Source organism: Prunus dulcis, chromosome 2 (genome assembly GCF_902201215.1).
Source record: "Prunus dulcis chromosome 2, ALMONDv2, whole genome shotgun sequence".
Taxonomy (NCBI): Eukaryota; Viridiplantae; Streptophyta; class Magnoliopsida; order Rosales; family Rosaceae; genus Prunus; species Prunus dulcis.
The window spans coordinates 9,085,052-9,107,346 of record NC_047651.1 but is presented as its reverse complement, the minus strand read 5'-3'; the positions used below and the strand labels follow the sequence as shown (position 1 = coordinate 9,107,346).

Genomic DNA, 22,295 nt, shown 5'->3' with positions numbered 1-22,295 from the left:
ATATTTTGGTTCATAATTAAATTATTCATTCAAATGGTCCATCAACTCTATATTATTCGCTTTATTGATCCAACAATTTAATTTTATGTTAGATTTAACCAAATTTGAGAGTAAATATGACTTTTCATAATTAACAAATAAAAATATGGTTAAAATAAATACAAAATTAGAAAAAATTGAAGAAAATAAGGAAAAAAAAGAGGAAGGAAGATTGGGAGGAGGAGGAAGAAGAAGAAGAAGAAGAGATTCCTATTCTACATCTCACAGCTTCTATGCCAAGGGCTGTTTGAATGGGTTGCCCTGGGTTTAGTTAGCCTGCTTCCTCTCTGTTCAAGGAGAGCTTATTCCCACAGCTTCTTTGGGAGCAACTTATTCAGTACAGAACAAGGCATTCAAGCAAAGGCAATGCCGACCATTAGACCGTGAGGCTTTTCCAGGCGATGTTTTCTATCGACACTCCTCATTCAAAGCAATTAGCTCGTCGCCTGGCTTTGGAAGCTAACATTTCAAATTGAAAAACAAATTCTAGTCATTTATGCAACAACAACGAGAAGAAGAAGAAGAAGATGGATGAAATGACCAATTTGTCCTCATATTTAATGGAAATATTGACAGAATGTAACAATAGAACCAATTGAGTGAATAATATAAAATTGATGGACCATTTGAACGAATAATTTAATTGAGGGATCAAAATGTAAATCAGGTATAAGTTTGAGAACTATTTGAATAATTTACCCTAAATTTTACATACAACTGTTGTATAAACACTCTTCTCATGACGTGGGGCATATAAGTCAAGTGATTAAGAGCACTTACAATATCATTTCTGCTTAAACATTTCATGTGATGTGACTGCTTGAATATGAAAGAGAAATTTTATATTACCAAGAATTCTATTTACACTCATGTTTCAATGGGTTTCTATTTGTATTCTCACCATTCTCTTCTCTGGACACCCAACTCTTCCCAAAAATGCCATTTCTCTACTTCATCAAAATATTTTTATGTGGATACCTATCTCCATCATTGATTGATTTCATTTTCTTTCTCACCAACCCTAAACCCAGCTCTACTCATCACCTCACTTCACCTCATTTAATATGAATGATTGCATACGTGTAAAGAGGATGAGAGAATGATGACTATTTTAAGAGCATATATCCTTGCACTCAAGGTCTTAGGTGTGATTCCCTCCTCCCAATATCGCTTGTAACCAAAACAAACAAAAAACCTTGATAGGCCAGACCGAGACGAACCTGATTTTAAACTTGTTGGTCAGCTTAATAGTCGTTATTAATGTCCAAATTGGTTGAGAAAGAAATGTCCACCAATTTTAGCAGATCTCTTTTGGTCAATGTTGAACACTGCACTTAACTTGATTGTTGATGATTAGGGCCCAAGGGTATATTCTAGGTATGTTACCTTAGGCCTAAAATAACCCTTTTGTTGTGATCATCTTTAAAGGGTGACCAAGAACTTACAAAATTTTGTTCATTGAACCATATTGTAAGATGAGAATGAAAAAGGTAGAAAAATAAGGTACAAATGGAAAGATAGCTAGCATTCTTCTTATTTTTAATCGATTTATATATATATATATATATATATATATAACAAAGTAAACTTGAAAATAATTATATAAAAAAACGAAAATAATGAAATTCCCAACTCTTTTGGATCTAAAAGTCTAAACGTTTTTTGTTCTTCAATTTTCCTCACTCTTTGGTTCTCCATCAATTTATTTTTCTCATTGACTGCTATCTCGCCGTCTTATTTCAAATCCAATATCAGCTTTGGTTTTTGCTACTCTTTAACTTTTCTATTTCCGACATTTCAAGGAAAGATAAGGAGCTATGGTCTTGCATGAAAAATGTAAAATTATAGTTCCTATCTTATGAATGTCTTTTGATTCAAAGTAATGTTCCCTCAAATGGAAGAGCTTAACGAGTATTATTAGCACTACTCTATTGTTTAATATGTAATAAACGCGTATGTACAAAGGAGAGATGAGATGATGATGACTATTTCAGAGTGCTAATACAATATTCGTTTACCTGCTTACGTGATTAGTGTTGTAGACACAATGGATTTTATCTCCATGTGATTAGTGTAGTAGACACAAGGGATTTTAGGGATTTATCTCTGGTTGTAGGTAAGATTCTCTCCACAAGGAGGCTATAAAGGCTTCAACATATGCAATTCCATCAAGGCCTGCAGGCCAATCACTGCTTTCTTCACGGGTTCGTACTTTTTTCTCTTTAATATGTTGGAGTAGAAGGATTTAAAATATGGATATTTCAGTTCAAACCTCTCAGTTTAAGCATATAATTGAACCTAAAACCTCCTTTCAAAACATAAAACAAGAAAACTTGAACGAATTATAAGTTATGTTCTTGAAGCTAATTGTAGATAAGCAAGCAGGGATAGCTGCATGTTCCAATGGATCTATTTTCGCTTCCTTATTTGGATGCAAGTTAGAAGTTGAAGTTAAATGATTAATACAAGCATGCGAGTTAGGAATTAAATTGCCGTTATTTTCTTCGTCAGCCTCCATTATTTCTTCAGCACAAGCACAGAGAGAAAGTAAACATTAAAGAGAGCAAAAACAGCACAAGAGAAAAGATTTGTTTTCTTATATTGTTTTTCATAGAACCACAAAGATATTAAACTCAAAAAGTATTTGGTAACAAGCAGAGAGAAAGCAAACATCTGATTCTAATCTATCTGAATTCTGAAGTATAACAGCATTGACTAAAACAGCCAAGGAGTGCAATGCATGGTGACTATTACAACCAGAAAGAGACAAAATGTGCTGAAGTTCATACCTCATTGTCACATGAAGTATTTGAGTCGTTCATTTTGTTATCTATGAACAATTTCAAATACAGATTACAGAGATGTAGGAAAATTTTCCAAAAATAATAAGACCTCTCCATCACTTTGTACGTTTTCAAGAACAGAGGCAACTAATTTTCGAAGACAGGAAAATGTGAAAATATGAGCCATTATTGCATTAGTAGACTACTTCATGATTTATCCTTCACACTAAACCTTAAAAGAATACAGATGTGATTTCAAACAGAGGGCTTATCTTCTAAAGGTTTCCACTTACCATGCGAATAATATATACACAATCGGACATAAGTACTAATCAAAGAAACATTCCATGTTTGATGCTACCAACGAAAACCTGGAAATTTTTACCACTTGCACTTAAAAGCAATAAAGGCCTATGCATTTTACAGTAATAAGCTGAATGTCCAAGCGTAATCTAAGGAACATTACATTTGATTAAGCCTCCTTTATAAACTCTTTTACACACACATATAACTTAACATCTGTCTATTAAATGGATTCTCAATATCTGTCTATTAAAGCCTCGTTAACATCTGTCTATTAATATTTGACTGACCTGTAGATAGTTGTTTCAAAGAAGGTGGGATCACCCCTGTGCTCAGCAACATCATTGGTAAGTAGGGCCATACCGGCGTGTGGCTCACCACTGTTTGAGGGTGCTTAACCGCAGGAGAAGATGGAGTAAAGCTATAGACAAAAATCCACATGTTGTCCAAAGGCGACCAAGGAGAATAAAGCTTATCCGTAGGCTCAACTGGCATGCGAGAAGCCATGGTGAAGCGCGTGATCAAGGATACAAAAGGCAGGGAGTCAGGCATGGAAGTTGGGAATGCAGCACCGCAAATGGCACGGAAAATGTAGGTGGCCAGAACAATGGCACATTGTTCCCAATAGCATAAAGGAGGCGACCTCTATCAGGGCTAAGCAAGAAGGGATTCTATAGCACTTGCACTCTGTTAGGCCATGCACACTCAATCTCATTCTCCTTTCAATATATATAACTTGCAACCAATACAAAAACGACTCAGCCAGTACAATTGTACCAGCCTGTACACTTGGCATGAATCTACATGTTAGTCCAACAATATGTGATGGCATATGAGCCATTCACCTGTCTAACTAACAATCTAAAACCTGGAAACAATTTATACTTCAACACTCCCTTCTAAATTGTTAACTGGTTTAACACCAAGCAATCCTCTAAGATAGTTGAACCGATCTTTAGGCAGAGCTTTAGTGAAAATGTCAGCCACTTGTTCTTCAGACTTGCAGTACCTCAAGTCCACTATCCCATCTTGCAAAGCATCTCGGATGAAATGATACCTGCAGTTGATGTGCTTGGTTTTCTGATGGAAAACAAGATTTCTTGTCATTGCAATGGCAGAAGTATTATCCATTAATGGAGTTGCCTCAGTCTGTAATTCTCCAAAGTCTTCAAGCACAAATCTCAGCCATAAAACCTGTGTAGTAGCTTCACTTGCGCTACAGCTTCAGCTGTAGAGAGGGCTACACTATGTTGTTTGACTGATGCCCAAGATAATACTCCATTACCAAAGAAGAAGGCATAGCCAGAGGTGCTTCTCATGTCATCTTGGCTTCCACTCCAATCACTGTCACAATATCCAATTAGGATAGCCTCTTTTCCCTTTTGATATTCAATACTAAAATCAATGGTGCCTTGAATATACCTCAGCACCCTCTTAGCCGTTCCATAGTGTTTCTTTGTTGGACAATGCATGAATCTAGCTAATAGGCTAGCTACAAACATTATGTCTGGTTTTGTAGCTGTCAAATACAATAGGCTACCAACCATCTGTCTATATTCATTCTCATCTGCAGGTTCACTTCCATCATCCTTACACAGTTTCTCACTTGCCACAAGGGGAGTACTAACTGGTTTACATTGTTTCAAACCAAACTTGTTCAATAATGTCAGGGCATATTTCTTTTGGTTTATGAAAAGGCAATTTTCAGTTTGAATCACTGCCATACCAAGAAAGTGATATAACAGACCTAAGTCAGTCATTTCATACCTTGTCATCATTTCTATCTTGAATTCTTCAATTAATTCTTCACTGCTACCTGTATACACGATGTCATCAACATAGATTGAGACGATTAGAGTTCCAGAGTCTTCCTTAGTCTTGCAATACAATGTAGCCTCGCTTGTGCTTCTAACATAACCACAGCTAATGAGATAGGCATTGATTTCCTCAAATCAGGCTCTTAGAGCCTGTTTTAAACCATACAAGGCTTTCTTCAATTTGTACACCTTGTCTTCATAGTTTGTAGTCACAAATCCATCCGGTTGATCTACATAAACTTCCTCCTTAAGCACACCATTTAGAAATGCTGACTTGACATCTAACTGGTATAGTTTCCACCCATTTTGAGCTGCCAAAGCTATGAGAGTTCTAATTGTGTCTAGTCTGGCCACAAGAGCAAAAGTCTCAGTGAAGTCAATTCCTGGCTTTTGTGCATAGCCTTTGACCACCAGCCTAGCTTTATGCTTCTGTATTGAGCCATCAAGGTTCAATTTGGTTTTATAAACCCATTTCACACCAATCACAGGTTTATCACTTGGTCTATCAACTAGTTCCCAAGTCTCATTCTTCTCAATCATCTCCATTTCTATTTCCATTGCCTTTTGCCAAGCTTTATCCTTGGAAGCTTCTGCAAAATTCTCTGGCTCAGTGATGCTCATATTGCATCTAGCATAGATCTAGTGATGTCTCTAAGCTTCACAGGTGTAGAACTGGAGAATCACTTGGTGAATCAGCATTAGCAGCAGCTGTAGTCACTTGAATTTGGCTAGAGATGTTGTCTATCATTGTTTCTTCATAATCCTCTTCAGAGCTTCTGGAAGTGTCTTCAAGCCTCATTGGAACTGTGATAGAATCAACAGTTTGTTTGTCCCAATCCCATAATGAGTTCTCATCAAAGATCACACTTCTAGATGTAGTGACCTTGTTGGTTTGCAAATTGTACACTCTGTACCCCTTTTCACATTTGCCATAGCCAATAAAAATGCATTTTTCAGCTGCATCCTCCAACTTAGATCTCAACTGACTAGGCACATGGCAGAAACAAACAGAACCAAACACTCTCAAGTGCTTAACTCCAGGCTTTCTTCCACTAAAAGCTTCAAAAGGAGTGACATTATCTAAAGCTTTTGTGGGACATCTATTCTGAATATAGACAGCTGTATTCACTGCCTCTCCCCAGAATTTATATGGTAGTTTCTTTTCTTTCAGCATTGTCTTGCTCATTTCTATAATGGTCCTGTTCTTTCTCTCAGCAACTCCGTTTTGCTGAGGTGAATAGGCCACAGTTAGTTGTCTTTCTAAACCAATTTCTTCACAAAACTACAGAAATTCAGTGGAAGTATATTCTCCACCTCTGTCACTTCTAAGTTTCTTGATTTTGTACCCGCTTTGTAATTCCACCATAGCCTTAAATTTCTTGAAAATATTAAACACTTCTGACTTAAAGTGCATGAGATACACCCAACACATTCTAGTGCAGTCATCAATGAAGGTCAAGAAGTATTTGTTTCCACCTATTGTTGTAGTCTGCATTGGCCCACAGACATCTGAGTGAACCAGTTGCAGAGGTACACTTGCTCTCCAAGCTTTCTCTTTACCAAAAGCCTCCCTGTGAGATTTTCCAATTGCACAGTCTTGACAAATTCTGTCTGCATTGCCAATTTCAGGCAATCCATAGACTAGCTCCTGTTGTAACAACTTCAAACTCTGCATATTCAAATGACCAAACCTCCTATGCCAATACCAAGTGGATTCTTCAACTGTTGCTTTCATAGCCACAGAGTTTGCATATTTTAGTGAGAGTGGAAAACATCTGTTTCCAGTCATGGAAACCTTTGCCACCAGATTTTCCATTGACCTGTCATCAAATATCTCAACCACTGAATTGCCAAAAACTAGATAGTAGCCATGCTCTACCATTTGACCTACACTAAGTAAGTTTTCATCCAATCCTGGTACAAGCATAACCTCTTTGATATATCTAGGCCCAGCTTTGGTGTCAATCACCAAAGTGCCTTTACCAGTTGCTTGCACTAAGTCTCCTGTGCCCATTTTCACTTTTACAGTGACCTTAGTATCAATATTGACTAGGAGAGATGCATGTGAAGTCATATGGTTGCTGCATGCACTGTCCATGTACCACAGACCATTATTTTTCACTATTTCAGCAGCATGACAAGCATAGAACATGATACCTTTTTCTTCTTTGCGTGATGCATAATTCTCAACCATATCCCACAGCTTGTGAGATTTGAAGATTGTGCACATCTTTATTCTCCAGAAATTGTAGTTGCTCCCATTGAAGATAGGAGCACGAAGCTCACCCATGCTAGATCATGTGAGACTAGATAGATCTTTCCTCAACTGGATTGCTGCGATTTCACTACCCCCCCAGTCTCAGATCCGAACCTTCGCTCCTGATACCATGTTGGAGTTTCTATAGAATAGCATGTGTTCTTGCACAGAAAGTATATGAGGAAAAGTTTCAGAGAGAAGAGAGAGAGAGAGAGAGAGAGAGAGAGAGTCTGTTAAGCAATGATTATAATCATGCACACTCATTGTGTAATCTCATTCTCCTTTCAATATATATAACTTGCAACCAACACAAAAACGACTCAGTCAGTACAATTGTACCAGTCTATGAGCTGTACACTTGGCATGAATTTGGACATGTTAGTCCAACAATATGTGATGGCATATGAGCCATACACCTGGCAAGCTAACTAATAATCTAAAACCTGGAAACAATTTGTACTTCAACAGGGATAACGTGACAAGGAGGATCGATATTATATTTCACTATGCAAGCACTTTGTACAAATCACTCAGTCACTTTTCACGCAAACCCTGACCCTCTTGTTCCAACCCAAAGTAGATTTCACCAACTTAAGTCAAGATTATCAACAAGAAGCCCAAGAAAACTAGGTGATTTTTCATTTGGGTTTGGCCTAGAAAGTTTAAGCAACTGGTCAATGCTAGAAATAGAGGAATTCAACACCTTACCTCGCAAATACACATCAAATGAGTCAGGGTATTCTCGACCGCTAGAGAAATGCAGTCTCTCATCCCATAAATAAGCATCAAAAGGGCCCAACCCAGGTGGGTTTTTAGGCTCGGAGGAAAAAGGAGGAATGTTTGCAAAGAATTCTCGGACAATTTGGATATTAACAGGCTCTGAAGGACCCATTACCGAGAGCCAACCACTTGATTTGAAGATTCTGGGGAGCCCAAGATCCTCGAAGTCACTCAATTTGACCTCTCACTCAACTGTCACACATTGAACTCTAAAGATTTTCTTGTAGCGGTTCATTGCTTCCGCAGTCTTGAACTTACTTTCATCAATATCGTCATCAACATAAGATGACAACGAAGTAGTAGTTTAGAAGATTTGAGCTAAAAATGGTTGTGGGTTGGGTTGAAGGATGAGGATGACAGGAGAAAAAGACTTTTAAGTTGAGAGAAAATGGAAATTCTGAAAATGAAAAAATATATGAGTGCTGCTAAACGAACCTTAAAATTAACTGAGCATACCCTATAATCTAAGTTAACCCTAATATTTTAATCAAAATGTAAAATTAACTAAGTACACCCTATTTAACTACCAAAAATAGCCCTAGTACAACACTCTAATAACAATCCTAAACCAGGTTTCTCTTTTTACACGAATTTGTGCCCTCTTTTTAAATTTTGGGTTTCATCAAAATCTTTAATTTCGTAATACCAATCCTAAACTAGTACCACTGCTTTATTCGTGAGCACCAAGCAATATGAAGACTTTTCTACGTCTGATAATGGTTGAATATAGTGAGTAATGTGTACTTATTAAAATTTTATTTGTTTCACAATTCAATATATCCTTTTTGGTAATTTTATATTGAGTAATGCTACACTTACCACATTTTTATCCCACATTTCTATACCACATGATGTGGTATGTCTATATTATATGGCACATCAATTAAATCAATGAAGTGTATTTTAATTAAGCAGTTAGAAAAACAAATACTTGAATAAATCATAAAAGAAAAGAAAATATTAAATAATTTTAATTGATGTGACTGTCCACTTCAGCTGCCACATATGATGGTATAAGGATGTAGTATATAAATGTGGTAAGAGTAGCATTATTCTTTTATATTAGGGTAAATTAGTAATTCAATAAATAGTTTGATAGTAGGGTATACTCAGCTAATTTTAGGGTTCGTTTAGCAGCACTCAAAATATATTCTTGAACTTAAGTTTGAATTCCTTTCCCTATTTATATTTAAACATACAATCACTACTATTATAAATTAAGGTTAACTAGTGAAATACCCTATGAACTTGTACCTACGTTTCAATTAGCCTCATATACTTTTTTTTAATTTATAGAAAATTAAGGATATGAACTAATATTTTTTGCCAGTTTCCCCATTGCAGTTTACATCTCAACATTTCATCCAATTTTATGTTAAATCATTAAAAAAAGATTTGGAAAAAAAAAAAAAAAAAAAGATAACACAAAACTCAGTTTTTTTTCCTTCCCCCTCCCCTCTGGTTTTTTTCTCCCCCTCCTCCTCTGCCCGATGCTTTTCCTGAGGCAAACCATCCCCACCCCCCACTCACCTCCTCCCACCTCCTTCTCCCTCTCTCGTCGCCCTATTCGCTTAGGCTTTAGGATTTTGATCTTCTTTTTTGTTTTTCTTCCTTTTGTTCTCTACAAAGTGTGTCTCCCTCTCTCTCTTCTCTCTTCCCCCTTCTCTCTCTCTTCACAGACATCAGCACCACCCACCCTTCACCCGCCCCCTCCTCCTTCTGTCTCCCTCTTTCTTCGACATCCACAACCTCACTTCCCAGAACACCCAAACAGTCACCCAAAAAAAAAATTATTCAAGATCAAATCCCTAAATAGCCATCCAAAAAATTTCAAGATCCTTATTATTAACCTCACCTTACTCCCTAGGAAACCCAAATAGCCAAACAGCCACCAAAGATAAAAAAAAATTCAAGATCCAAATCCTAAACAGCCACCCAAAAAATCTCGAGATATTTATTATTAAATTTAGTTTTCCTCTTCGTAACCTTGGCAGGGGAAGAGAGAGACGCAAAAAGAGAGTGGGAGGGAGAAAAAGGAGGGGGTGGGCACATGGGGGGAGAAGAGACAGAGGGTGGAGGATGGTGATGTTGGTGGATGTTGAAGAGGAGGGAGAAAGAGATCGAAGAGAGGGTGGTGATTTTGGTGGCTGTCAAACAGAGGGTGAATATATCATTATTATTTCAATTTTTAATTTTTTTAATTTTTAATCCTATATTTATTATTTTTAATGTTTGAAATGACTCTCATATTTAGGCAAATTGGATGAAATGTTGAGGATTTAGACGATAGAGGAGAAATTCGAGGGAAAAAAAAGGTTCATATCCTTAATTTTAAAAAAAAGGATATGGGGATAATCGAAAATTAAGTACTAAGTTCAGGGGATTCATATCAGGTTTATAAGGTCAGGCTTTCGAGAGTGGTGGACACCAGTTGCTTTGTTAGTGGTGCTAAGGATGTGGTGAAGAGGGATCAGGAAGTTTATGTGAAGGTGATTTCAATTTCAGGTCAGAAGTTGAGCCTTTCGATGAGGGATGTTGATCAACATACAGGGAAGGATTTGCTCCCCTTGAAGAAGAGCTCAGAGAATGATGCTCTTAGATGAAGCCATTTTTTTCAAAGGATGGACCTGTGACTAGGACTGGTCTTTCTGGGATTAGGATTGTGGAAAAGGATGATTTTGGCCCATCACAGCGGCCATTGAAGAGAACGAGCTCGCCAGAGAAGTGGGAAGCCAAACAGTTGATTGCCTCAGGTGTTTTGGGTGTTACAGAGTATCCTATGTATGATGAGGAAACCGATGGGATGCTTTATCAAGAAGAGGGAGCTGAGGAAGAGCTTGACATTGAGCTCAATGAGGACGAGCCAGCCTTTTTAAACGGACAGAGCAGGTATTCTGTTGATATGTCACCTGTGAAAATCTTCAAGAACCCAGAAGGGTCACTAGGTCGTGCAGCTGCACTTCAGTCCGCACTCATTAAGGAGCGTAGAGAAGTGCGTGAGCAGCAGCAAAGAACCATGTCGGATTCTATCCCAAAGGATCTCAATCGTCCCTGGGAAGATCCAATGCCAGAGACTGGTGAGAGGCATCTTGCACAAGAACTTAGAGGTGTTGGTTTATCGGCATATGATATGCCTGAGTGGAAGAAGGATGCTTTTGGGAAAACCATCAGTTTTGGGCAGAGGTCAAAACTCTCAATCCAGGAACAGAGGCAGAGCTTGCCTATCTACAAGCTGAAGAAAGAATTGATTGCAGCGGTGCATGAGAACCAAGTGCTTGTCGTCATTGGTGAGACTGGTTCGGGTAAGACAACACAGGTAACACAGTATCTTGCAGCAGTGGGTTACACGACAATGGGTAAGATTGATTGTACACAGCCACGTAGGGTGGCTGCCATGTCTGTGGCCAAGAGGGTTGCTGAAGAGTTTGGTTGTCGTTTAGGAGAGGAAGTCGGCTATGCAATTCGTTTTGAGGATTGCACTGGTCCCGATACTGTCATCAAGTACATGACTGATGGTATGCTTCTTCGGGAGATTTTGATTGACGAGAACCTTTCTCAGTATTCTGTGGTCATGCTTGATGAAGCTCATGAGAGGACAATCCACACAGATGTTCTTTTTGGACTACTGAAGAAGCTTGTGAAGCGGAGACTAGACCTTCGTTTGATTGTCACATCTGCTACTTTGGATGCGGAGAAGTTTTCTGGTTATTTCTTCAACTGTAACATCTTCACTATCCCTGGGAGAACTTTTCCTGTAGAGATACTTTACACTAAACAGCCGGAAAGTGACTACCTTGATGCATCTCTAGTAACTGTTCTACAAATACACTTGACAGAACCTGAAGGTGACATCCTTCTTTTCTTGACTGGACAAGAAGAGATCGATTTTGCATGCCGGTCTCTTTATGAGAGTATGAAAGGTCTTGGTAAAAATGTCCTTGAGTTGATTATCCTACCAGTGTATAGTGAGTTGATTATCCTACCAGTGTATAGTGCCCTTCCTAGTGAAATGCAGTCAAGGATATTTGATCCTGCCCCACCAGGTAAGAGGAAAGTAGTTGTGGCTACTAATATTGCTGAGGCATCACTGACCATTGATGGGATATTTTATGTCATTGATCCTGGTTTTGCAAAGCAAAATGTTTATAACCCAAAGCAGGGGCTAGATTCACTGGTCATAACTCCAATTTCCCAAGCATCAGCTAAGCAACGAGCTGGGCGTGCTGGGCGTACAGGCCCTGGGAAATGTTACCGCCTCTACACTGAGAGTGCATACCGCAATGAGATGTCCCCTACTTCAATTCCAGAAATCCAGAGGATAAATCTTGGGACTACTACACTTACGATGAAAGCTATGGGGATAAATGATCTCTTGTCTTTTGATTTTATGGATCCTCCTTCACCCCAAGCACTCATTTCTGCCATGGAACAATTGTACAGTTTAGGAGCGCTGGATGAGGAGGGGCTGCTCACCAAATTGGGTAGGAAAATGGCTGAGTTTCCTCTGGATCCACCCTTGTCTGAGATGCTACTGGCCAGTGTCGACCTTGGATGCAGTGATGAGATCTTGACCATCATTGCAATGATTCAGACTGGTAATATTTTTTACAGACCTAGGGAAAAACAAGCCCAGGCAGATCAGAAGAGAGCCAAGTTTTTCCAGCCAGAAGGAGATCATCTGACTTTACTTGCAGTCTATGAGGCATGGAAAGCTAAGAATTTTTCAGGGCCATGGTGTTTTGAGAACTTTGTTCAGTTTCGATCCTTGAGGAGGGCACAGGATGTCAGAAAACAGCTTCTCAGCATCATGGACAAGTATGTTCTTCTAATTTATCTTGATGTGTATTCGTGGCTGCATGGATTTTTTTTCTGGTTTCACATGTGCATGAATGGTTTTAAAAGATGTAGATTAATGTTCTAGGTTTTCTCATGTTTGGTACATTGTATTTTTGCAGTAGTCGCGAATTAGGCACTCCTTTTGCTGTCTGTACTTGATGGAAATGCTGAAATGTTGTTCAGGCCTAGTTTGTGTTTTAAAATCTTGATATATGATACCTGAGCAGCGAATAGGTCATTACGAGTTGTCATGTTGATGTTACTACATACACTGTTTTCAGAGCATTATTAGCAGAAGTGCTTTTTTCCCATTTTTTCAGTGGTTAAGTATAGTATCTTTATAAATTATAACTACTCTTGTGTATAGCTAAATTGCCAGTATATGCTCTTCAAATGTGCTCTCTTGTGCTGACATGTTAGTCATTTTGATACCGGAATTGTTTTTCTTGGTAAAGTGTGTGTACAAAATATTGCAAAACTATTTTAAAAGTTGATATGAAAATTCAGGTGGCATATTACACATCGTACCATCGCCATTAACAGATTTCATTGATTGACATAGCATTGTCATGTAAGGTCTAGGATGGATTATTATAAAGATTGTGTATAAAAACTTAGCATAAGTTCGTCATGCCAATGTCTCTACTAGCACCCCTTGCTTTAGTTTATAACAGTGATCAACGATTTCTAAGTTTCTGATTTGAAGATGAAATTGCATTCTGACTGTAGACTGAATTTCAGGTATAAACTAGATATTGTCAGTGCTGGAAAGAATTTTACAAAGATCAGGAAGGCAATTACAGCAGGGTTTTTCTTCCACGGTGCTAGAAAGGACCCGCAGGAGAGTTATAGAACCCTAGTGGAGAACCAACCAGTTTATATACAACCAAGCAGCTCTTCCAGAGACAACCAGATTGGGTGATCTACCATGAGCTTGTTATGACCACAAAGGAGTTCATGCGCGAGGTGACGGTCGTTGACACCAGATGGCTCGTGGAACTGGCACCCAGGTTCTTCAAAGTGGCAGATCCCACCAAGATCAGCAAGCGCAAGCGTCAAGAACGTATTGAACCGCTATATGATAGATACCATGAACCTAACTCTTGGCGTCTTAGCAAGAGACGTGCTTGATATGTGTATAATATGCTGCTTTTGGTTTTTCTGTATGGATTCAATGTGAATATCTTGTAATTGCTTGAGCTAATTTTTGACATTGAGTGCACAAAATTTAGAATCTCGTGTAATTTTTGACATTCAATGTGAATACCTTTTAACATCCTCGTGAAATTGCTTATTTTCCTTACTGCAAGCAAGCTGGGGGTAGAATCTCGTGTAATTTAGAAACTATTTTATTTCTTGATTTCTACTTTAGGAGATATTAGTTGTTCTGTTCTCTGGACAATGAATTGTTAGGAAATGAAGGAATCAGTGTATTCTTGAATGTATTAAGGCTTTCAATATTTGATGTATTAAGGTCTGGGTTATCAAATGTCTTCAGCCTGGAGCCAAGAAAAGTATAGATAAACCATTTAGTTTTGGTACAAGGCATTTTGCAGCTCACAAGTAAGCCTAACACAATCTTAAAATCCACAAAATAGACCAAATACAAAAAGTCTGTTTACAAAAAGGAATCTTCTACCATGTGCCCAGAACAAGATATTGAATTATGAAAGGAAAGAATGACCAAAACAGAGCCACGCATTTACAAAGAGAAGCTGTACGTTGCAAATAGATGACCAAAACAGAGCCACACATTGTAATTTGAAATCAAGTCCGCTTTCGCTTTGGCTTTGGCTTAGTTCATTAAAATAACATTATAGCTGGAATTAATACATTAATCGGAGTGAGCTTGGATTAAAATGGATCTGTTTATTTCTCTATAAAATATATATAAAAAAACATTAATCGGAGAACTCCGAATTAATTATTCTGACAAGTAATTAACACTAATATAAATAATATTTATTCCTACTAAGCACTCCAAATTAACTCGTAAACTCTTCTCCAGATACTTGTGCGTGCGGCTACTGGCAATCTTCCACACTTGAACTGAAAGAAGGCATTCAGCTACAACTACTTTTCTCCTAATTTAGATGCTGCAGCTAAATATCAAAGTAAACAAACTAATACCCGTCAGTATGGAGAAAAGGAAAAAATGCAATAAGAAAAATAATTATAAAACAAAATTAATGATGAATGAGAGAGTACCGTTGCGAGCTTATCTACTAAGCATATGCTAGCTTTAGTTGCCGCTTGCTCAAAGCTATCTTCACATAGAGCCAATCATTTAAACCATTCAAGAACTTCAAGTATGCATATCTCCATGACCTATTGAATATCAAAGTGCCGCAAACTCCCCAAAATCCAGCAGCAAATCCAATCCCCATACTGATGTAAAATCCCAGTGTTATAAACTCATCCTTATCCTCGTCATTGCTCAATGGCTCATTTTGATCACCCTTGTCATTGCTCAATGGCTCATTTTGATCAGCACACATCTTTTTAAGTGGAGGTCCACATAGTTGAGGATTTTCAGCATAATCAAGGGGATCAAAGCTTTGGAGCTGAGTGCCTGTTGGTATTTTGCCAGACAAGTTGTTATATGACAGGTCCAAGAAACTAAGACGATCTATCCAAGCAAGGCTTGTCGGAATTCTTCCATCTATCTGGTTTCTTGACAAATCAAGAGAATCCAATGACTGCAAATTTCCAATCTCTGGAGTTATTTGACCTGTTAACCGGTTTCTTGAAAGGTTTAAAGAAACCAACTCAACAAGATGAGTGATTTCACTTGGAATCTCCCCTGTTAATCTATTGCTTGAGAGATCAATTCTCTTCACAAGTCCCAAAGTGCTTTTATATGTCTGCATTCTTCCTTTCCATATGAAGCTTGCATCATCCTCATAATTAGCACTAGTAAATGTGTTATTACCCATAACTCTGTCATAAGAATGTTTGCTGGATAGACTTGGATTTCCTTTTTGAGCCAGAGTAGTCAAATTGTTGAGGCATTTGGGTATGCTTCCAGAGATGTTGTTCACAGAGAAATCCATAATTTGAATTCGTGTTAGATGACATAATTGCGAGGGCATGCTTCCATTGAAGTGATTAGAGGAAAGCATCAGGATAACCAAATTATTGAAGCTCACACCTAACCATGTAGGTATTGGTCCTGATAATTTATTATCGCCCAGATCAATAACTTGTAAATTTGTGCAGTTCTTCAACGATGAAGGCAATTCCCCAACAAATCGGTTGCTTCTTAATTTCAAAGTTTCCATTTGAAATAAAGAGCCTATTGTCGTGGGAATTTTTCCGGAAAAAGCGTTGTTACTCAAATCAAGCATGACTAGATGATTCTCCAAATGGCTCCAGCAATCTGGAAGTTCTCCAGAAAAATTGTTGCTTGAAAGATTAAGATATGTTAAACTCATATCTGCCCTTGCACATAGGAAAGAAAGCGACCCTGAAATGTTATTATTAGAGAGATCCAGATATGAGGCTTGTGATAGAATTGAGGGAATTGGACCTTCTATTTGGTTCGAACTTAAATGTAGTTCTGCATAAAATGGAAATTCCGCTGTCAAATTTGTAAATATTCCTCTGATTAGGTTCTGGGAGAGATTAATAAGGGCTGCATTACGAAAATTCCTCCAAAACCAACTTGGAAGGATATCAAAAATTCCAGCATTCGAAATATCCAAAACCAGCTGGAAAGAATCATTTTGAGTTTGAAGCCATTTTGGGAAAAGAGGACCGACCTTGCAGGACGCCAAATTTATATAACCCAACTTGAAGGGAGGAACCCAATCAGAATGGAAATTTAAAACTAGTGAGGTAGAGGATAAATCCAAATACCTTAATTTGGAGAGTTTTGAGAAATGAGTTTCTGAAACCACCCCTTCCAAAGAGTTTTTGCTGAAATCGATTGTCATCAATTGCGACATTTGCCCAATCCTTTCAGGTATATTTCCGCTTAATTGATTGGCTCTAAGATTCAAGAATACCAAAGATGAGAAGCTTGTAAGATTGTTTAATGACCCCTTAAGAAAATTCTCAGAGAAGTCCAGATCCATTAATGAGTTTTGAGCACATCTAGGCAATAGTTGAGATAATTGTCCACTCAGATGATTTGTTTGAAGCCACAATGTTTGCAAATTACACAGCCTTGCAAACAAATTTGGATTCGCTCCTTCAATCTGGTTATCAGAGAGATCCAGATCCACAAGAAAGCTCATGTTTCCAATGAAATCGGGAATGAAACCAGATAGATTATTGATGTGGAGGTCAAGAGTAACAAGGCTTGTACTGTAGTTGGACAACCAAAGAAATATTGAAGAAGTGAGATGGTTGTCAGAGAGAGAAACATACGCAAGAGATGTAGAAGAATTTGTTTTGTAAAGAGTTGGAGGAGGAGGAGGAGGAAGACTACAGTTCACCAAGGTCAACTCTACTAGTTTAGGGAGCTTATTAAGTACTGCTTCTGGCCAATCGAAAACAGTACTGAGATTGGCTCCGCTTAGGTCCAAATACGTTAAAGAAGAAAGAGCAGGGAGCCAATTAAGATTTTCTGCTTGAAGATGATTATCGCTAAGGTCGAGATGTTGCAATTGCGTGAGGTTTCCAAACGAACTGGGAATTTGACCAACCAAATTACAGGAACTGAGACTGAGGTACCTTAGATTAGCTAGAGAACTAATGAAATCTGGAATTTGACTCCCATTGAAATCAATCGATGCAAGGTCCAAAACAGTATTTTGATTGTTTCCGCTTAGGTCCAAATCCGTTAAAGAAGAAAGAGCGGGGGGCCAATTGAGATTTTCTGGTTGAAGCTGATTATTGGCGAGGTCGAGATGTTGCAATTGCGTGAGGTTTCCAAACGAACTTGGAATTTGACCAACCAAATTACAGGAAGAGAGTCTGAGGTTTCTTAGATTGGTTAGAGAACCAATGAAATCAGGAATTTGGCCCTCATTGAAATCAATGGATGCAAGGCCCAAATCCGTTAAAGAAGAAAGAGCAGGGAGCCAATTAAGATTTTCTGCTTGAAGATGATTATCGCTAAGGTCGAGATGTTGCAATTGCGTGAGGTTTCCAAACGAACTGGGAATTTGACCAACCAAATTACAGGAACTGAGACTGAGGTACCTTAGATTAGCTAGAGAAGCAATGAAATCTGGAATTTGACTCCCATTGAAATCAATCGATGCAAGGTCCAAAACAGTATTTTGATTGTTTCCGCTTAGGTCCAAATCCGTTAAAGAAGAAAGAGCGGGGGGCCAATTGAGATTTTCTGGTTGAAGCTGATTATTGGCGAGGTCGAGATGTTGCAATTGCATGAGGTTTCCAAACGAACTTGGAATTTGACCAACCAAATTACAGGAATGGAGACTGAGGTTTCTTAGATTGGTTAGAGAGCCAATGAAATCAGGAATTTGGCTCTCATTGAAATCAATGGATGCAAGGTGCAAATATTGTAAATGCTGCAACTCAATCAGTTTAGGACTAATCATCTTACCTTGGAAATAATATCCAAGATGAAGTTGAATCACATGGCCAGTTTGGTTGCTACAATAGACTCCTTCCCATCTGCAACAATCTTGTTTTTCGGCTTCTGAACCCCAAGTTGAGAGTAGATTGAACTTATCCACCAGGCCGCGTTTGAATGCAAGTAGTGCTTGCCTTTCCCTCTCTATGCACCTCACTGTCACTTTAGCATCTCTGAGGCTGTGGCTGTGGTTGTGGCTGTGGCCAACCTCTCCTCTTACTTTTTGTAGGAAAAGGATCGATAATGCAAGAAAGAGTTTCAAGCACCTTCCGTCGCCCTTCATGTTAATTGATCGATAATGCAAAAACACTGCAAGTGTATATTGATATATGCTAGCTTGCATCAGATATATATAGGAAAAAAAGGAAGAAAGCCACACATTCATACAAGACAAAATCATATAAAGGAGTAAATTATCTGCTATATACAATGCATAATTAATGTTATGGAAATCACACGTCAATCATAATAAGACTAAAGAAAATTGAATGTCAAGGTGCTAAAGAAAATTCCTAATACTTTAGATTCGAATCTCTTTATTATGGAGGTAATTAAATTAAGTACTTTAGATTCCAAATTAATTATGACGCATGAGTTAAAAAGTAAGATGCAGGAATACAAGTACTATTTTTTAATTTGATAAAATAAAAGTACTATTTTTAAAATTTTGGTTAATTTTTTAATATAAAAAGAATTGTGTACATTCGATGACATAGCATACTGTTTTGCTGTTTAGCGACATAGCTCAATGATGCTCTCATACCATGCCATGTGAACAACCACCCCGTATATGTAGATTCAATTTCAAATACATTTGAATTTATCATTCAGAAAGGAAAAACATTTCTTGTAACAAGAATAACACTATTTTGCTATCTCCACAATAATGCTTGAAAAAATTATCCTTGGTGGTTTGAAACATTTACTAGTATACCTTGTGATTAGTGTAGCAAACAAGTTTAAGGGGAAATGTCTCAAGATGGAGTAACATTTTTTTAGGGTTAAATAAATTTTCTTTAGATGCAAAGGAAATTACTATGCCAATCAATGCGGGATCTATGGAAACACATATTTCACCGGTCAATAAAAAAATAACACGTGAGAAAGAGGTATTCCTTAAATCAACTAATTATCCTAATTAAATCCTATTTAGTATTGGTCCATCTTAGTAATTTGCAACGTTGGGCAAGGAGCTTGATGTGGACCTATCTTCAAGTAGACTTTGAAGTCTTTGTATGCAAACTCATGATGACTCACTCACACAAAAAGATTGTAAAGTCTTTTCAATTTTCTGGTTCCACAAAAAGACTATTAAGTCTACATACTTGAGTGGAAACTAGACTTTTAAGTCTTCGCACATTCACATTTAACTCAAACGTCAACAAATGGTAATTCCTTTTTTTCCTTTTGCTTTTTTAGTTGCTCAATTATATTATTTTACCATTTTTATGTTTTTTCTTTGAAGGGAGTTCTTAGATATAGGTTCAATTTCACTTATGTCATCAGAACTGGACTATACCAAATTTTCGAAAAAAAAGAAGAAAAAAAATGTACAAGGTACAACCAACTCTTATTCATGTTACTATGTGGAAAAAGATAATTGAAGAAAAATTTGTCAGTGGTCCAAGTAAACAAGTAATAAATCAATGAATATTGGGGAAATTAATGGATGAGATCGCGAAGACTTGTGACTTTGACTTGATACGGTGATTTGCCTTTCAACGCAACGATTGACTTAGACTTAATATGGTGATTTGTCTTCCAACGCGTGCCCCAACTGACTAAATTGTTAAAGGCCAGAGGCCTAGTTTGTAAACTGCTTAAAGGTTAACTTGTGCATGCTATCAGTTTTGCATGCTACTAGTTGTGGATGTTAATTATATTTTTAACAGGTTAAAAAAATTTGGGGAAAGTCCAATTTACAGGGGAGACTCTGCCGAAATTTTAGCAAAAAGTCTCGTACCTTTTTTCCTTAATTTGGAAAAGAGGCTATAGTTTTGGTAAGTGGGCATGACATTGGAGGGATGTACAAGTTTTTCACAGGATTCGTCTCAGGTTCCGAGAAATCGGGACGAGTCCTGTCATATTGAGCATTGGTCCGTCTTAGTAATTTGTAACTTTGGGTAGGGAGCTTGCTATGGACAGCTATCTTCAAGTAGACATTGAAGTCTTCGTATGCAAACTCATGATGACTGACGAACACAAAGACTGTTAAGCCTTTTCAATTTTTTGGTTCCACAAAGAGTGTAAACTAGACTTTTAAGTCGTTGCACATCCACATTTAACTCAAACGTCAACAAATGGTTATTCCTTTTTTTTTTTTTTTTTGGCTTTTTTAATTGCTCAATTACTTTATTTTACCATTTTTATGTTTTTTTTCTTTCTTTGAAAAGCCAACTGGTCGTAGAAATAAGCTTAGGAATTTTTTTTTTTTTTCCACTCGCTAATTTCCCTAAACTTGGAAGGCCAATAAGTTGCTTGGGAATCTCTTTGGAAAGTGTGCCATTGTAGTGTTTTCAAATGAAAGATTGAAAAGTGAATATGGACATGGTTGAACAAAAGGAAGAGAGACTCATCACTTTAATTCAAGTCGCTATGTGGAAAATGATATTTGAAGAAACATTTGTTAGTGGTCCAAGTAAACAAGTAGTAAATTAATGAACATTGGAGAAATTAATGGATGAGATTGAAGACTTGTGACATAGACTGCATATGGTGATTTGCCTTCCAATGCGTGCTCCAACTGACTTGCAGGTATTGACTTGACTTGACTTGGTAAAGTGCCTTCCAATGTCCACTCAACCATTGGCTTTGCATCCCTCTCCCTGGGCAAAAGTTACAAATATCTTCTTGCAAATGTGGGGTTGACTAAAGTGAAACATATGGAAATATCTCTGCCCAACCCAATATTAATATAATACCTATATATTTATTGATACTAATAAATGAAAATTGGGTTTTAATTCAACAACTATAATACGAGAGCTTTTCAAAACACTTTGGTTATTGCCCAAGTCTATTTTGAAATGCCCCTATAATTTAGGTTAATATTACATAGGGTCTCATAATTACACACTAACTATATTTATTTTTGAATATCTAATCATAGAGTTTCAGAGCAGCTTCCTTCATTTTGCATCACTTTAAGTGTATATTGATATATGCTAGCTTGCATCAGATATATATAGGAAAAAAGGAAGAAAGATTTTACAAAGAAAAACACGGTTTAGCTAAAACAGTGCCACACATTCATGGCGCATTGATGCACTGTAGAATTTTCAGAGTCTTTTAAGTCTCCACAGCTACATGTAACTCACACGTCAAGTAGGTGTTGGCTGTCCGATTAGACTAGGTAGAAATGATGAGGAGTTTGCAGAGAAAGATCTACTAAGATTTCTTTTGCTGGAAAAAGGAGGATGATAGATGTAGTGTTCATACTACTATTTTTTAATTTCAATAAAATAAAAGTACTATTTTTAAAATTTTGGTTAATTTTTTTATATAAAAAGAATTGTGTACATTGGGTGACATAGCATACTGTTTTGCTGTATAGTGACATAGCTCAATGATGCTCTCATACCATGCCACCATGTGAACAACCACCTCGTATATGTAGATTCAATTTCAAATACATTTGAATGTATCATTCAAAAAGGAAAAACATTTCTTGTAACAAGAATAACACTATTTTGCTATCTCTACAATAATGCTTGAAAAAATTATCCTAGGTGGTTTGAAACATTTACTAATATACCTTGTGATTAGTGTGGCAAAGAAGGTTAAGGGGAAACGTCTCAAGATGGAGTAACATTTTTTTTAGGGTTAAATAAATTTTCTTTAGATGCAAAGGAAATTACTAAGACAATCAATGCGGGATCTATGAAAACACATATTGCACCGGTCAATAAAAAAATAACACGTGAAAAAGAGGT

General features: G+C 37.4%; 2 protein-coding genes across 4 annotated transcripts; one reads left to right on the top strand and one right to left on the bottom strand.

Annotated features, from left to right (window-relative positions):
• Positions 1–9,426: 9,426 nt before the first annotated feature.
• Positions 9,427–14,102, top strand: LOC117617228 (probable pre-mRNA-splicing factor ATP-dependent RNA helicase DEAH5). The gene is given in 4 exon segments (XM_034346523.1): positions 9,427–10,140; positions 10,485–12,794; positions 13,557–13,705; positions 13,708–14,102. Coding segments are annotated over 3 exon segments (2,604 nt in total). The 5' UTR covers positions 9,427–10,140; positions 10,485–10,578; the 3' UTR covers positions 13,947–14,102.
• A 562-nt stretch (positions 14,103–14,664) lies between these two features.
• Positions 14,665–18,659, bottom strand: LOC117617227 (receptor-like protein EIX2). 3 transcript variants are annotated; one of them, XM_034346522.1, is made up of 3 exons: positions 18,334–18,659; positions 15,024–16,374; positions 14,665–14,917 (listed from the first exon to the last, which is right to left on the bottom strand). In XM_034346522.1, the coding sequence occupies exons 1-2, from the start codon at positions 18,644–18,646 to the stop codon at positions 15,041–15,043; spliced, it is 1,647 nt and encodes a 548-aa protein (XP_034202413.1). In that variant the 5' UTR covers positions 18,647–18,659; the 3' UTR covers positions 14,665–14,917; positions 15,024–15,040. The 3 variants fall into 3 exon arrangements, with proteins under 3 accessions (XP_034202413.1, XP_034202411.1, XP_034202412.1); XM_034346520.1 differs by having other exon boundaries at positions 15,024–18,659; XM_034346521.1 differs by having other exon boundaries at positions 14,665–14,911; positions 15,024–18,659.
• Between the last annotated feature and the right edge of the window lie 3,636 nt (positions 18,660–22,295).